Genomic DNA, 16112 nt, shown 5'->3' with positions numbered 1-16112 from the left:
TGACAAACATTGTGTAGATGTCATGATTATTATCATATTCCGTATATTTGATGGGAGCACTGCTTTCAGAGTCGCCTGTAATTTCGTTTTTGCCTGATCAACCGCTTGGTGCCACCATTCGTGTTCCCGAGGCCGCGCTATCCATCCTCGTCAATGGCGAGGATGATGTCGTTCTTTTCCAACCCGTTTCAACTTGGACATTTCAAAATCATAGTTCACTGCATTGCATCAAATAACATGTCACCACATCATACGCATACCATTCCCCGACCACTTCGAGTCCATCTTTGAGCCGAACAAGAGTGAGACATTTCGACAATTTCTAAGAGACATGTTTCGTACCCCGGAACTCCATGCCATGTTGCGAACGACAGAAAGAAAACAGTAATGTGTTACAAGTGGTGCTAGCTGCCGTTGCTCGGTGCGGTACCTGAGCCTCGTACAGACACACGCCTACCAACCTGAGCCTCTCGTATACTGCCAGCGTCTGAGGCAGCTCCGTCATCTGTATTGATACTTTGGTATAACGATGAGCCACGGCTCAATGTCGGTCTCTGCTCATCTGGCGGATCATTGAACGGTGATCCTTCGATTGGGCTGACAGGGGCAGAATCCGCAAACGGATTGCCAGAAGTAGGGGACGTCGGCTGTGGCTGACCAGCTGGCACAACAGATCGGTAAGGAGGAGGTGCTGTGGCGGTGGAGGCCGCTCGGAGTATTGGGTCTGTTGCTACACCGCCAGCCGCTGATATGGGGCGGTGCTGCGAAGGGCTTCCAGGTTGTGCATGTGAAATGGCGTCCCGATAGGGCGGGGCGACTTCTTCGATGCTGTGCAAACTCGGTTCGACGCTGGCGGCACCCTGGCGAGAGCTATTGCCAGCACTTCGAACGCTGGGATCGCGACTTCGAATGCTGTTGCTGCTAGAATATCGGCCACCCATAAGCAACTCAGCATCGAACGAGAACACCCTCAGGTGCCGTGACCATTTCTTTCCCTTCTTCTTCGGCTTCTTTTCCGACTCGACCACACCTGCAGCAGCTCTCCTTCTCCTCCTCCGAGCGAAAAAGAAGAACAAAAATATTCCGGCAATCGCGGCAACGATGACCGGGACAGCAATTGCGGCTTTGAGGCCCGACGAACACGATATGCTATCGCACGACTTCTCCGACACTGTGACTACTCCAGAGGTGTTGCTCGCCGCATTCGATCCGGTGCCAGATGGATTCTCAGCGCCTGACGCGCTTGCCCCAGCGGTCCCTGTCGAAACAGATGTTAGAAGTGTAGTGGGTGCTGAGTTGCCTCCTGAGGCGGAGGCTTCTGCGCCAGTTGCACTCGCACTTCCTCCGTTGAACGGCGCTGGATTTCGACCGTCAGTTGTGGTCGCAGCGCCTGGTCCTTTTCCAAACTCTTCTCCGAGTGAAGAGGCCATACTGGCTATTGCGTCTGTCTCAGGTATGTCGGTGCCAGTCGCAGTGACACCGGTAAAGGTGCCCTGAGGCCCGGCCATGGTGGTGGGAAGAGAGAAACCCGAGGGTGGTTGATGAGGTGATGAATCAGGTGAAAACGAAGGTGTCGTGGGAGGGCCTGTACTTCTTCGGGCTATACGAGGCCTCGAGAGGAAGTGATTGAAGAGATTGTTGAGATCCAGGTTGAGTCTGACCCTGCGAGAGGGTGAGGGTCCGACATGTAAAGGAAAGGAGGATTCGGGCAAAGGGGGGGCAGGGCAGCGCCAGGGATGCGCGATCAGGCCCGAGACGAGTCGCAGGAATCGACGTAACGGTCAGGTCAGGCCAGCCAAAGTCCGTTGTTGGGCCAAAACTAAGGCAGAGATTGACAACGCCGGAGAGGGTCAAGATACGAGAAGGATGAGATGAACTGGGGCGCAGCAGCAAAATGAAACAGGCTGGCTGGGAAATGTAAAATACGAAGAGGATTGGCAAATGTCGGTTCTTTAACAAACGAAGCCTGAGGCAAGCTCTTGGAAAGGCCGCAAGCTAACGATCACCGGAATCGCTAAGACGCTGGGTAGGATGCTGGAGTCGGTGACGAGGAGGTGGGAATGTGAGGATTTGGGGGGCGCTCATCATGGCGTTTCGCTACGACCAACAAGGCACAGGATGCAGGAGGGTCTCGGCTGTCGACTGTGACTGCTTCAAGACAGAATGATACCTGTAAGGCTTGATTGGGTGCAAGACCCTAGTTGGGTATAGTGTGGACTAATTGACAGGAGACACTACAAGATATGAAATGTTCATTGGGCAGATGCCGTATCTAACCCCAGCTAGCCGCCACTTAGACGCTATTAGTGCGTTGCTATTTCCTCCCTGGAACGGTCAACTCTGTACCGCCTTGACGAACAGCTTCAACGGACGTCCGAACGCCAACGTCGACGCCCTCGGAGTCGAGCTGGCTTGCGCCGGCGACGCTGCATTGCATTGCATTGCCGCAGCACCTTCATTCGGTCCATTCCGAGAACGAGGGAATCCTCACCGGTGAGCCACGCAATCAGAGCCTTACTCGAAATTCAAGAGCCGTTGAGACAAGACTCGCAAGGTGCCGAGTTGCCGCCTTTACTCCATACCAATCTGAGTGCAATCATATGCCAGAGCCCCGAAGCAGATACAGACACACCATATACAAACAAGTATTATTGTGACGCATTGACTCCGTACGCTACGAACTCGATGGTGCTCTTTGGTATCCGTATTTGCACGGACAAAACCTGCAGAGAAATGTCTAAATATGGCGTCAATGGCAAGTCCGATAGCTCCGCCACATGCGCACGTGCTCGAATATCGATTGGCTGTTGTCCTGCATCACGGAGGCTGTAAGTCCCGACTCGCCGTGACGGTTCTTGTTCGCCTGAGACAAGTCGAACCCTGGGAGAGACGGAGAGACATCAAACCACCACTACAGGCCAACTTGAGTACGGACTCTTGCAGGGTCGAAAACACTTCATTGAAAACCGGTGCTCCTCCTCCGTATTCGTACCATTTTTTCATTCGCCCTTCCCTCTTGTCTCCATCAGCTACGGAGGAGGCGATCTGAACTCGATGATGCACGGGATGTCCCTGCTGGCCACTTTGCAACAAAACAAGTCTTCATACGGTTAATTAAACCCATGTTATCCATACTCGCACTCCGCAACCTGCAGTAGGCTGCTCTTACGAAATAAATTGTCCGATGCCCTTGTCGGTCCCTTGACCAGACAACGGTCTCCGCGATTGCTCCCATGTGGAACGTATTGGATTGCGGATGTGTTTCTCCGGAGCACAGTCAAAATCCGTCGATCCTTCGTGCGCTCGCCCAAACTCCGCATACTCACACGGCGACGTAGATGTCAGGATCATCATCATGTGGCTCTGACAGAATGAATTCCAAACGGCTGGAATCTACCAAGCTAGTTGGGCCACCTGCAGCACACCCTGCTCAACTTGCATACGCTTCTGTTATTACCCAGTCATGGAGAACATGTAATGCTGCTCAGCCTCGCCAGCTTTGAAACGGTGCATCACCTCAGCCCTTTCCTCAACCGCATCATAATTGAAGCCCGAAATCGTTCGGCTCCCATCGAGGATCCTTCGATTACAGTGTACATGCGCTGACAGATTCGAATCAAGCACCCTCAACCAGAATTGGAAGGCCAACCACAGACTATGGTTTTCTAGCATGTAGGTCAATAATGTTGTGACACACTGGAAGTGCAGATCTTTCCACTCTCCGCTTCCCACCTGAGTCTGGAAAAGACTTCAAACCTGTCTAGCATTTGTCCCCAAGTCAATTGTTTTGAGGCGCAGATCAACTTACTGACAAGGTGCAACTACCTTAACTGTTGCCCGAGCGTTCTGTCGGAGACCGCAGCTCTATTTGAATTGTTGCGGAAATCGAGTACGGGCATTTCGCCCTCCAGACCAACTTGAACATTTTCGACTTTCCCTTTATCCACCATAGACTTCGCCCAGTTTTAAGTACGCTGGCAGCACTTTCTATGTAGGAGGCAGGGTGTCTCATGGCTACTTTCCAAAGCAAAACGATGAAGATTCCCAGTTTCTACATTGACACGCATGCGAATTGGAGGGCGAAAAGAAGCAGAGGTGATGTGGTATTCAATACCTACAATGAATACCAAGATGGTTTTAGATCTTTTCACCTGTAAATCACAGTAATTGTTGCAGGCGGCTAGATTTGTTACCAGAGCCATCGCCATCAATACTCCGTAATAATGGATTGCTTTTCTCGGGGACAGCCAAAATGAGAAGATACTATCATTGAGAAGCAGAGCAGCAATGGCTATATTTCAGAACTCAGGCTACAGTTCATGCATAGTAAGCCGAAAACGATGTTAAGTTATTCTGTCAAGTATTTGTTCCTCGGATTTACGAAAGTGAACAAGGCTGCAGCCTTATCTCACCCTTGCCGCTAGATCAACTCTGGTAAGAGTAGCCATGGTTCTTGGCGTCTGGTGGGCTTGCGACGTCAGCGAGAGCGAGTGCAATCAACTGCACCTTCATGGTAACCTGGTCGCATGTGAGCCATCATCAACCTGGTACTTGTAACGCCAATGAGCTTCGCTTGCTCACGTCTCCCATCCTACCCGAGTCACCTCACTACCTAAAGCCCACCTCCGACACCATCGTTCGACGCCAGGGTAGCAGCATACTTCCACCACCCCACCTCTTGGGTCCCCGAGATGAGTTTCCGAGGTGTGATGAAGGATGGGTGGCATCCCAAAGGGAAAGACGGGGGGAAGGAGTCGTGGCGGGGTGATTTCAAGGGCATAAATCAAATGGTCAGTAAGAGCGTACAGCGTGTCGCTGCAGAATTTCCAAGTCTAAACTCGCAACAATACAGGCGGGGTGGATGGGAAAGGGTCGAGATCCCAACAAGAAAAACGAGCCGGAGCACGTATCCCGCCCCTTGACAACGCTCAAAGACCCGTCGTCTTTCGGTCCACCCCCGAAGAATGTCAACTATCACGGTGGCGCCGCTTTACCCAACGAGATAACACCTCAGCGGAGCGGCTGGGGCGCACCTCTTACCGAAGAACAGATTTCGAGCGCAAGCCGAACGGCGAATGGCCCGACCGAGGAAGAGGTTGCAGAAGAGAGACGACGAGCTGGCCCGCCGTTGCCCTACAGGGCTGATCGTACGGGCTTGAAGACCGACCATCTCCCGCCACCTCCCGTGCATCGCGAGGTAAATCGAAGTCCTGACGAAGTCGAGCCGCACCGAGCTCAACCCCCCAAGCCGGGACCTAGTCTACCACCACGTCTTCCTTCCCGACAGAACACCAGCTCGACACCGACATTGCCTGCCGTGGCCACCTCTCCGCCGCCTCAAGCGTCACCGCCTGCGTATGAAGCGGTCACCACCGGCCAGTCGGCCTCCCAACCGAGCAGCAATTACGGGATCAACCAGGCAGTGGCCAACAGGCTTGGCAACGCTGGTGTATCTGTGCCAGGCCTTGGAATCGGCTCCAATGCGTCTTCAAACCCCTGGCAGAACGAACAAAGTCAATCCGCCACCGCCAAAAGCCCGTCTCCCAAACCACCCACGCAGCCACAGTCCTCGATGAACCAACTCTCCGAACTCCAGTCGCGCTTCGCACGTATGAATAGCTCCAGTAGCACGAATGGCCCCGCCACCTCTGCGACTCCTGCGGCTTCATACACTGCACCCAGTCAGTCACCGCAATCCAGTCAGCCCGCAGGGACGACATGGGCCGAGAAGCAAGCTGCTCTCCGTACGGCACAGAACCTCCACGCTAACCCTTCGACCGTGACGGCCCAGGACGCCACCAACGCCGCCCGGACGGCCAATTCCTTCCGTGAGCGACATCAAGACACAATTTCCGCCGCAGGCGTCAAGGCCAATGAATGGAACAAGAAATACAATGTTGCAGGCCGCCTGAACTCCTTTCTCGAGAAACACAGCTCCCCCACGAGCGAGACCCCACCGCCCGTGAACGCACCGTCCCCTGCCCCTGCCCCGGCGACGAGTCCCGAGCTGGCGGCGTCGATATCAAGAAAGCCTCCCCCGCCGCCGCCGCCGAAGAAGCCCGCCAATATGCTTGGAGGTTTGAACTCGGCTGGCGGTGGCGGCGGATCCGGGGTCATGTCGTCCCCCCCGCCGCCTGTTCCCCTGGGGACCAAGCCTAGTTATTCTTAAAGGGGCTGCCCCGGTGCGCTTTCGAAGCGCAACAGGCCTCCCGTAGACCTGGACGACGACGACGCAGGGAGAGGGACAGACGATTGACGACCTTTTGGAGGCCGGGTGACGGAAAAAGAGTGGCCAATCTCCGTGTGCAATGTTTTGTCGAGGTTACCTCTCTGCCCGGTCTCATCTATACGTGTATACAGCTCAATAGCCATATGATTTGAACCATCTCCAGCCATCCAAACCTTGCAAAAGTGTACTAGCGCTTGACGAAGAAAGGCCATCGTTAATGCGCCTTTCCGCCTTGTTGTCTCGTGTATGAAATGTCTATGCTTGCCGGCGTAGCGTCACAGCCACCATCGACCGATCAATGTCGAGCAAAGTACAGCGTGAACTTGATCATCCACAACAAGAGCGGCGAGCCTAAGGAGCGAATCTCGCCGAGCACAAATACGAGATGCAAAACACACAAAAGGGTTCGAATATTCTCCAAGATCGATTAATTTCCTGAGTAGGAGAGCCTGCCTTGCTTCCTCCAGCCTGACTAAGACTCTTTCCATACTCATCATTACTCTCGAGTAAATCCAAGCGGTGGCGGTTGATCAGTCAACCTTCGGCCCGCACCAAAGAAATACCTCTACAGCCACTCGAACAACGTTGTGAGAGATGACTCACATCACCTCAGCCACGTCAATGTCTCATCCGTGATGATGCAAACTTGATGATGCAGGAGAGCCAAGTTCACGCCTCGTAAAACATAGCAAAATCAACGTCCCAATACCATGTGGTGACCCTCCGTTGGGTCTGATTGTTTTAGCGCCAGACACCTTACTTTCAACCGCGTCATGAAATGAAATGATGCAACATGGAGAGTGCTTTTTAAATGTACACAGGGACAAGCCAAGTCGATTGCCGCCCATTAGAAGTCTGCATGCCAATGTCTAACAACAAAATATGCCGTGATGTGCATGTCGTGACAATGGCCGTAGAGAATGCGAGGCCAATGACCTGCAGGGTCTCATGGCCTGTCTTGAGCAGTCCAGTGTCTGATTGTGACATTCTCTTGATATCCAAAGGTATATCCGAACCGTTAGAAAAAGTGCGTGTAGACTTTGGAGGATTCGTGGACTTCCATTTCCTGAGTTTGTTAGCATAACGGCATGTTTTAACAGGTATACGCGAATCTTACCATCTTGAAAGTGTTCAGCTCTTCCTTGATCTGTTGAGCAAGCATTGGAGTCAACCGATTGCAAGTTGCTATCTCCCCACGGCGGTCGTACTCGCCACTCGGCCAGGTATCATAGAACTGGAGGCGAGGGCTAAAGGAAATGTTTCGCATCAGACTTTGAGGAGTCATTGGGGTTTCTTTCGTGTCCGGGCTGACAAATCTAGTCATGGAGCTGAAATAGTCGTCATGGTCGTTGCTTTCGATGGTGATGGAATCAGTACGGCGATGGCCAGATCTGGGTGTTTCGTCGGCAGGAGTGCTTGGAGCACTGGATTTTGGTGAGTCGTTAACATGTGGTATCTGTGGTAGATTAAAATCAGGCACCTTGAAGTCATATGTCTTCAAGTTAGGTGATGTTTGATTTGAATCTGCGCGTTTTAGGATGCCCTTCTTCACAGCAGCAAGTACCTCTGCGCGCTCCTTTTCGCCACCGACGATACTCCGGCGGGAGCGTGTGTCACTTGAAACAGTGCCACTATCAAATGAGAGCTTAGTCTCAATCGAATTTCGTTCAAGTTTGGGGAAACCTGTACCACCGCCAGCCTGGTCGTGAGGATTGACGTTGACATTGACCTTTTCTCTTTCAGCTTCAACGGTAACCATCGATACTTGTGCCAAGCTTGCTTGGTTAACTGGTCCATCCGCTGCTGGAACACCGACAACCGATTTTGGCCGGAAGAGGCCAACAAGAGATCGCGTGCCCTTCTTGACGCCTTTGCCCATTTTACGGAGCATAACGGACGCCGAGGAGGCCGTCGATGAGATAGACAGGTTGTCAGTTGATCCCGTGAAGAAATGACCCTGTCCTGAGTAAATGCTCTCACCCAAACCAGCAGCCTCCTGCTTCTCAGCGATTCTGGCCTGCTCTGGCTCAAGCTCGTCCTCATACTTTGAGTTTCTCTTGGACGCTATCGCATTCTTGTTGGCCACACTCTTTTCATGGTTCCCTTGCGTGGTTGCCTTTCTCAACTCAGCAGCGCTTCCGAACGAGAAAGCACGTCGTAGTTTCGATTTGGATTTCGTCCCACTCTTCTGGTTCAGGGCAGCGAGCTGCTCGATGGCTGGGCTGGCAGCAAGCCGTGGCTGCTGCGGCGCCGCAGGTGACGATTGGGTCTTTGCTTCGACGTCATCACCTTGTAAATTTGCTGGTCTTGACAGTGGAGAAGGTTGTCGAATGCTAGAATCACCCGAGCGAGGAGAGCGAACACCCAGTCTTTGATCAGATTTTGGGGAAGCAGTCGGTGACGGGTTCGAGACTGGGCTATTTGTGTTGGCATAATTTGCACGAGCCTAAAAACACATTAGATTAGATCCAACAGATTCTTTAAGTGACTTACCGAACTGGGTCGGGACGAATGAGTGGACCTTGACGATGCAACACTATCAGAGCTCTGCGTATGCTTGTGTGGTGGTCGTTGGGCGGGCATTGGAGCCGGATGTGCTTGAGGTGACGGGAGGAAAACGTTTGGATGCGGCGAGGAGGCATCTTGTACATCAGACGCATGGTTAAGGCCAGCAGTTTCAATGCTCCCAAAGCTGCGTCTTCGATATCTCGCTGCAAGCTCTGTTGTCGGTGGCTTTCCCACAGCCAGATCATCAGCACTGGACTGGCCCATTGAGGCTAGGTTTCCATGTGAACCACGATAAGATTGGTGACTACGCAAGGACGGAGTGCTACTCGACTGAGCAGGGTGGTTGTAAAGAGAGCCGACTGCAGCCATCCCGGACCCGGAAGGCATTGTTAGATGGCTCTCAGGGCGATTGACTTGACTCTCTCCATCTGCCCGACGTCCATTTCTTCGATATCGATCTGGAGATGGTTTAGGAGTGGCAGACGAAACGGGGGGTGCAAGGTTGGTGGATATGCCCATCAGGGAGCCTGTCGATGGAATTGCAGGTAGACCTAAGGAGAGAGGCCGTCCACCAAAATCCATCTGTGGTAGGTTCGTTGGAGTGTCGGGTGGGGAGCTAGGAGATGACCTCGAACGTCCTTGATTGTGGGCAAATAATCGTGCATTGCTGTTGGGGGCTGCTAACTGTGGTGTCGAGGTGAAGGCGTAGGGAGCTATCGGACCACTTCCTGGCACTCCTCTGTAGCCGGTCGTTGACACATTGTTATATCGACTTGGGGCATGATTTCTCATTTGACCTTGAGAGGCGTGAGAAGGGTAACCTCCCGAGGAGGATGGACGACCGATCATAGTTACGGTCGTGGTCTGGGCTGGCAGTGTTTGAACCAACGCAGCCATGGTTTTTCTTTTTGAATGTCTCAGTCAGAGCAGTGGGGGACCAAAAGCCAGCTCTTGTCTCAATACCCTCACACCGGACAACTCGATTTTCTGCGCAGGCACGGGTACCAATTTGGAGGCGAGGCTGTTTTATTGAGATTAGATTCTTTGAAAAGATTGAAACTGGCTTTGGAAAGGCAGCATACCTTGTCTCAAAGAATGTTTAGATGAGGCGTAGACTCGGCATGAAAGCGGGTAGGGCCAAAAACAGATTAGGCCAGGGGGAAGTTGTTATGCGGATTGGAAATCCTCAAAGTTTTGACAGGAGAAACGAAGGTCGATTAAAAGATACTGTTCAATGTCGAAGGGTAGAAGCGAATGAGGAGGAAGAGACTCCGTCTTCCCAGGTTCTAAAAACCTCGAGGTGGAAGGGTGGCCATGAAACGAATGGTACAGCCGCGGAACGCGTGTGAAGAAAGGAGGCGGCTGCAAAGCGAGGAGGAAGGTCGACGAACGGATGGTGAGGTCGAACAGAAGAAGAAAACGAGAAGAAGACAATTGATGGATGGCAATTTGGGGGGGAAATAGCAAAATGCAAAGGGAGGAAAGATGGTGAGAGTGGTTGTTGGTTTTGGGATAGCAGGTGAAGGGAGGATGGGAAAACGGAAGGAAGGTTTTGCTGGTGTTGAAAGTGGTGGTGGTAATCAAAGACAGGCGCAGGCGGGAGGATCAGGAGAGACTGCAGAGAGTGGCAGCTGCATTCACGGGCATTAGTGCCGCCCTGGTTTAGCCCGAGGAATGTAGGGTACTTGGACGCGTACGGTAAGTACTCGTACGGGACTTGTACAGGTACTGGACTCCCCATTGCTCGTTGACTTAGGGGTTCATAGGCACCTTGCAGTCAGTACGGAGGTACTGGGGTGACCTGGTAAGGTTCCCCCAATACCGACCATACCTACTAGGATCCGTACCTAACCTACTCCGTCCCTAGGCACGTTGAGTACCTCCTACCCAGGCATGATGCCGCCATCCACAGATGCATAACCCATCTACAGTACAGTACCCTCCCACCCCACGAACCATTCTTCATCACCTGGTCCAATTATAAACCCCCCGCCTTCACGAATCGCTCAGTGTTGTTATTTGCTAGAAGGAGCTTGTTTCACTCGCGAGGGACGCTTGACGCTTGAAGTTCCGTGCTGACATTCACAGATCACCGGTCTGTCAAATCTACCTCCTGGTCGACTTGCTGCAACCAGGCGATGATGTATCAAGTACGTAGTAGCCTCGGGTGCAACAATGTTGCTTGCCCCGCAGAGACCAGGTTAGACTGGCAGATGTGTCACCCGTGCTCAGGTCCGAAACATGCTTCTGTCTACTCTTACGAGCTAAAGTGATGCAGATAGCAGAGCACAATCCTATAGATTTCTTTCGATCGTATCTACCGGTCTACGAATGCTTTGACGATCCGATCAAGATGGAAAGCTGTGTGCCTGTCTGAGTTGCTGTCGAAATACAAAAGCCTGCACAAGGGACCCCCGGCCGCAGGGATAAGGGGTGCATTCCTTGTCAGTAAACGAACCACCGAAACAGCAAGCTGCTGATCAGCGGGAACAGGGCCTCGTGGGTGCTACCAGGGGTCCACGACTAATCCATGTCCAGCCATGGCCTCCGTCTTCGTTGCTTCACCTGCCAGATTTAGTGCTCCTAGGCAAATTCTACTGTACGGCCGGCTCAGAGACAAACGGCAAAATTCGTTCGATGATCTGATGGTTGAAAACAATGATTCGATTCTTTGCAAGGACCCGTCAAGGTGAGTCTTATTACTGGTACGAGGTACAACGTCTGACAAACAAGCCCTGACACCGGCCCAGCACGGCCCCAAGAGATGGCACCAGCATGATCCAAGCCTCCAAAGTCCCACTGCATTGTTGCGTCACTTTAGTGAACAGTCCACCAGTCCGCCCACGACTACCCAGGCTCTAGCGGAACAAGCACAACAATGTGGCACAAGAATGAGCATACAGGACAATGTAGCATACTCGTACATTGCGAACGGATTAAAAAATAATACCGAGTACAAGAAGATACCTGATGCTCCGAGGCAATCACAGGGGCACAGAGCCTCACGATGACTGCAACTCACATCACGCCTAGATGCTCATCTTTCCTTGCCACGGCGAACTCAAAACCCGAGGGACATCCGCTACGAGCGCGATCTGACTCTCCACACCAACCACCATCAGAAAAAAAACCCGAGCCGACGACGAAAGAGAGATATTGCTTGTACTCCGTACACCTAGCCCACCGAGATCGTTCCAGTTGAGATCGAGCAGTCCCCAGAGCCACATGCTTCAGCTACGACTTGCACTCTTCTCACATGCAACGACTCGGCAACTAGAGGCAACATGCAGGCATTCCACCGAGAGCTGCAGGACCAATGTTTCAAAATCCGGAGGGATTGTCCACTCAACGCAAAGAAAAAGTCTCTACGACGCGTTGACGTCGCCTGGGTCCCCCACTTGGTTCAGAGGGTTGACCTTTGCACATTCTCCATTCTGCTCCATCCCATACTGTACTTGCAGACGCCGTGAGAGTGAGAATATCTCGCCACTTTTCTTGTCGAACTACCCTACGAGGACGAGGGTTGACAATGATTTTCATTCCTTGTGAGCTGTCATATCATCGCCTGACAGCATGCATCTGTGTCGTCCGCCAGGTGTCAGCTAGCCTATGAAGACAAACATACAAGGAATAGCACTCTCATACTGTACAAGTAGCCGGATGCGAAGACACCCACGTCCAATCTACCAGGCAAAATTTCCAAGTCTTTAGAATGACTCCCAGCGCCCGCCTTAAGAGAAAATTAGACAGATTTGCATACGCCCCAGAGATGGTCTGCTCTTGTCCGACAATGGTGCGCACCAACGGAGTGATAGTGCGGGGAGGAGAAAATTGTTGGGATACCGCTGCAAATATGCATGCAGATGTCAGAAAAGACTCCGGAGAGTCTTGGAGAATTTCGTGGTCTTGATGATTCTTTGGTTGACCAGGATTTTTATTAGTACAAAGTATTTCGTAGCTGCGGGGTATTTTATTTCTTTTCTCGCTTAGCAGTGGCTCTCTGCCTCCTTTTTGTGCACGCATAAAAGGTGTCAAGTCGCTGTACGGGATACAGGCACACGGAGTAATTGTACAAGGTATTTATTTGAGACTTCTTAGTAATATTGAGACCCCTGAGACAATGTGAGATTGTGTATACGTCATTAGCTGGGGTCCTCGTCAGGGTTTAAGATCTTTCAATCTCGCAGAGACGACAACATCAACCCCTGATCTTCCCTCCATATACGAAGCACGGGGTAATAAAGCATCCGTCAGATCTTGCTAGAATCTCACGTCAAGAAAAGTTCAACATCCATCCTCAATGTGCCGAAATGCAGATTCGTTATTTTCTCTCGAACCTTCCGATCTCTCGATAAAAAGTCTGTCCGAGGTAGAGTCACCATGAACGCTTCCACCTGTCAATTCTGCGGTGCTACACATGCCTTACATGGCGGGGGTTTATCCAATTGACCGCCACAAGTCCTTGATTTCGGTATCCAGTGAAGCGTAACAAGCAATGTCTGGTGACGATTGACGTGAATGTCCTTCCGACTCGTGAAGCCTGCAGACGGGCGAAGCGCAACATGCCCCTCGACGTTACGGGACACCTATAGGGCCAAGTGTTGCGTGACTGACCGCTTTTTCGAGTTTGGAGTGATTTGAGAGAGACAGATGTAGGACAGCATTGTTGAGAAACCGTCCAGGCGGAATCCTGCAGTGCCATGTTCGAAAGTTTCCTCGTCCAGCCGTCTCTGACTTGGGCTTGGGTATTACTGTGTGCGAGTGCTCCCGTACCACGATCCTGCTTCTTCTAAAGAAGGACCGGGTGACCCGAATTACGATCAAACGGGGGGTCGGGTGTCAATGCTGTCCAACATGATGGATTTTCGGGTTTGCCGTGGTGAGGCGGGAGAGCACCGCAGCATTGATCTGCATATACGGGACGACGGTGCGCAAAGATGAGGACCGACACCACCACGTCGGGGCCAGAATGCCGGCGGGTGGTGTGTTTCAGTGTCTGAGATATGGTAACAGGTACGGACTGTGTCGTAGTCGTAGGAATGATGATGATGTTGGTGCCACAACCAAATGTCTTTATTTTACTTACCTAAACATCTTCAGGAGGTACTTCTGTCAGTTAGTTCATGGAGATTTATTTTTCCGCCCGAGAGTTCATACTGTACTGTACATACATACAATAATAGTGGCAGGTCTTGACGCTTGTCTCCTCTAGGCTTGCGTTTTAACTAGAGTTTAGAAGCATTTAACTCGACTAAGCCACCAGATAAGCTCTCCTTCTCCATGATTAGCGTGGGTGGCCTTAGTGACCTAGCGAATCTTACCGAATCGGGAGCAGTGCGCGAAGGAATCGGGGCGGTGCCTTCACTCTTCACGCACGGCCTGCTTCGCGCGACTAGCCTTTATGGATGCCATTCCACGAAATAGTGGTCCTGGTGGTTATCGTTGATCACTGACTGATGGGAAGTTTTGCATCAGAGTCCTTTGATATATAAGGTATAAGCTATCGTCCAGGACTTTGAAGAAAAGATATTCTCAAGACATCAACTCCAATCTAATCAGCAATTTCCAACCATCTTAACCTCTCACCATCTCTTTTTTGCTCTCATCGGAACAGAACCTCACTGATAGATATATACCCCGCACTTGTGTGGAAGTTTCCATCAGCATGCCGATAATCAGCAAGCTTGTCAAGGGCGTCAGCTCAGGCATTGGGCTTGCATCAGAAGCCATTGCAGACCACAAAGAAAAGAAAGCCGCCAAACAGAGTACGGCATCATCACCATCTGATTCACAACAGCAGTCACTCGAAGTTGGCGAGAGCTCGGGAGGGACGCGCGGCGTTTCCCGACAAACCTCGTCGGATTCGAGATCGCAGGTTTTGGGAGATGACAAAAAGTCCCCTTCGACCAGGGACGACTCCGACTCCAGCAGCGAAGATGAGCTCGACACCGACCGTGCGGAATGGGCTCTGGACGACGCGGCCGCGGAACTAGAAGAGGCACCTCCTTCGTACGAGGCATCAACCGGGACGCCGTCGTCGGCCGAAGACGTTGCCAACACCTTCGCAGAAAAGCACAATCTCAACCGAGCTCCATCCAAGGGCCACCGACCGCTGCCTTGCCCCGTCATCCTCCCTCAGCGTCGACCCAAGGACAAATCCCGAGGCTTCATCCGCGCCTACGCGCCCCTGTTGGGCGAGTGCGCGGGCATCGACCAGGCCACGTTCCTCGATTTCCTCAAAGACTTTGACCGCTCGTCGCGCGCGAACCCGGCGCTCGACGTGATCAACGTGGCCGCGTTCGCCGTCGGCATGGTCCCCAACCCCATCGCCATGGGCGTCGCCATCGCCGTCCAGGTCGCCGCCGGCACCGCCAGGGAGGTCCAGACCCGCCACCGACGCAACACCTACCTCGACCAGATCAACGAGACCCTCTTCAAACCCCGCGGCCTCTACTGCATGGTCATGACGTTCAAACCCGACTCCCCCTACGACCCGGTCATGCACGTCGACCTGGATTCCTCGGACAGGGCACTCACCAAGGCCCTCTCCACGCCCGAGAGTGATATGCGCCGGAAACTGAAGAACTTGCGACTCTCGTCCGGTACGACAAGAGGCGAAATGTCCCTCCCCGAGGCCGCCCCCTTGGTCTACCCTGCCCTCGACGCCGCGGCCGCCCGAGCGGCCCAGACCGGCACTCAGCTGCCCGAACAGAAGCAAAACGCGTTGAAGTCGTCCGGCAAGTTCTTGGCCGACTACCTCGACCGACGAGCCCAGGCGACCTACGCGGCAACGAATCCCGGGACCTTGTTGGCCGAGGCGAGACCGCCTCCGCGGAAAGAATTCGCGTCGAGGTTCTCCGACCCCAACCACCCCGTCAACTCTGGATCCCTCATTTCCTTGTTGACCGGAGGCCACTTCAACCCCAAGGCCGAGAAACGGGCGAGGCGGGCGCAGCGACGTGCGTACCGGGGGGGATACGAGCTCAGCGAGACCGACATCAAGAATGCGGAAATGGGCCGCATGCCCCGCCGCAACAAGGGGTTGATCCGTCGGGTCTTGCAAAAGAATGTCCTCTACCTGACCATTGTCAATTTGCCCACCGAAGAGGAAACTGCCGAACTGATGCGAGAGTTGGACATGGCCGAGAAGAAGAACCAAAGACCCGGTCAAAAAGGGGATGATTGGCAATGATTTTTATATACTCAAGTTTGTTTTTCCTCCGAGTTGAAAGAGTGATGAAAACCGTGTACGGAGTATGTGAATCAAAATGGATACCCTATTTTAATGTTATATCACATCATATCAATCTATTTAATTTCTTTTTATCTGCCCACTGTCCAAAAATATGTAGATCAAATAAACTCCATATCAGCT

General features: G+C 52.5%; 4 protein-coding genes across 4 annotated transcripts; 2 read left to right on the top strand and 2 right to left on the bottom strand.

The window, feature by feature from the left end:
* Positions 1-5: 5 nt before the first annotated feature.
* PV06_07528 (uncharacterized protein) lies at positions 6-2037 on the bottom strand. The gene has a single exon (XM_016408783.1). It carries the CDS (start codon positions 1506-1508, stop codon positions 405-407), a length of 1104 nt encoding a protein of 367 aa, XP_016260537.1. The 5' UTR covers positions 1509-2037; the 3' UTR covers positions 6-404.
* Positions 2038-4517: 2480 nt separating this feature from the next.
* PV06_07527 (uncharacterized protein) lies at positions 4518-6452 on the top strand. The gene is made up of 2 exons (XM_016408782.1): positions 4518-4790; positions 4853-6452. Exons 1-2 carry the CDS (start codon positions 4692-4694, stop codon positions 6167-6169), a joined length of 1416 nt encoding a protein of 471 aa, XP_016260536.1. The 5' UTR covers positions 4518-4691; the 3' UTR covers positions 6170-6452.
* A 164-nt stretch (positions 6453-6616) lies between these two features.
* On the bottom strand, positions 6617-10271 carry PV06_07526 (uncharacterized protein). Its single transcript, XM_016408781.1, has 4 exons — positions 9820-10271; positions 8723-9758; positions 7347-8675; positions 6617-7295 (listed from the first exon to the last, which is right to left on the bottom strand). Exons 2-4 carry the CDS (start codon positions 9632-9634, stop codon positions 7248-7250), a joined length of 2289 nt encoding a protein of 762 aa, XP_016260535.1. The 5' UTR covers positions 9635-9758; positions 9820-10271; the 3' UTR covers positions 6617-7247.
* A 3901-nt stretch (positions 10272-14172) lies between these two features.
* On the top strand, positions 14173-16015 carry PV06_07525 (uncharacterized protein). The gene has a single exon (XM_016408780.1). It carries the CDS (start codon positions 14403-14405, stop codon positions 15927-15929), a length of 1527 nt encoding a protein of 508 aa, XP_016260534.1. The 5' UTR covers positions 14173-14402; the 3' UTR covers positions 15930-16015.
* Positions 16016-16112: the final 97 nt, after the last annotated feature.

This window comes from Exophiala oligosperma (genome assembly GCF_000835515.1).
Source record: "Exophiala oligosperma strain CBS 72588 unplaced genomic scaffold supercont1.7, whole genome shotgun sequence".
NCBI classification, from domain to species: Eukaryota; Fungi; Ascomycota; class Eurotiomycetes; order Chaetothyriales; family Herpotrichiellaceae; genus Exophiala; species Exophiala oligosperma.
The sequence above is the reverse complement of the archived record's forward strand: the minus strand, read 5'-3'. Positions and strand labels throughout refer to the sequence as shown.

Excerpts from the sequence above, each read along its gene's own strand:
- PV06_07528 (XM_016408783.1), bottom strand. The coding sequence starts at position 1,508 with ATGGCCGGGCCTCAGGGCACCTTTACCGGTGTCACTGCGACTGGCACC.
- PV06_07527 (XM_016408782.1), top strand. The coding sequence starts at position 4,692 with ATGAGTTTCCGAGGTGTGATGAAGGATGGGTGGCATCCCAAAGGGAAA. Across the intron at positions 4,791-4,852 it reads TCAAGGGCATAAATCAAATG|GCGGGGTGGATGGGAAAGGG; the intron begins GTCAGTAAGAGC and ends GCAACAATACAG.
- PV06_07526 (XM_016408781.1), bottom strand. The coding sequence starts at position 9,634 with ATGGCTGCGTTGGTTCAAACACTGCCAGCCCAGACCACGACCGTAACT. Across the intron at positions 8,676-8,722 it reads ATTCGTCCCGACCCAGTTCG|GCTCGTGCAAATTATGCCAA; the intron begins GTAAGTCACTTA and ends ATGTGTTTTTAG. Across the intron at positions 7,296-7,346 it reads AGCTGAACACTTTCAAGATG|GAAATGGAAGTCCACGAATC; the intron begins GTAAGATTCGCG and ends TAACAAACTCAG.
- PV06_07525 (XM_016408780.1), top strand. The coding sequence starts at position 14,403 with ATGCCGATAATCAGCAAGCTTGTCAAGGGCGTCAGCTCAGGCATTGGG.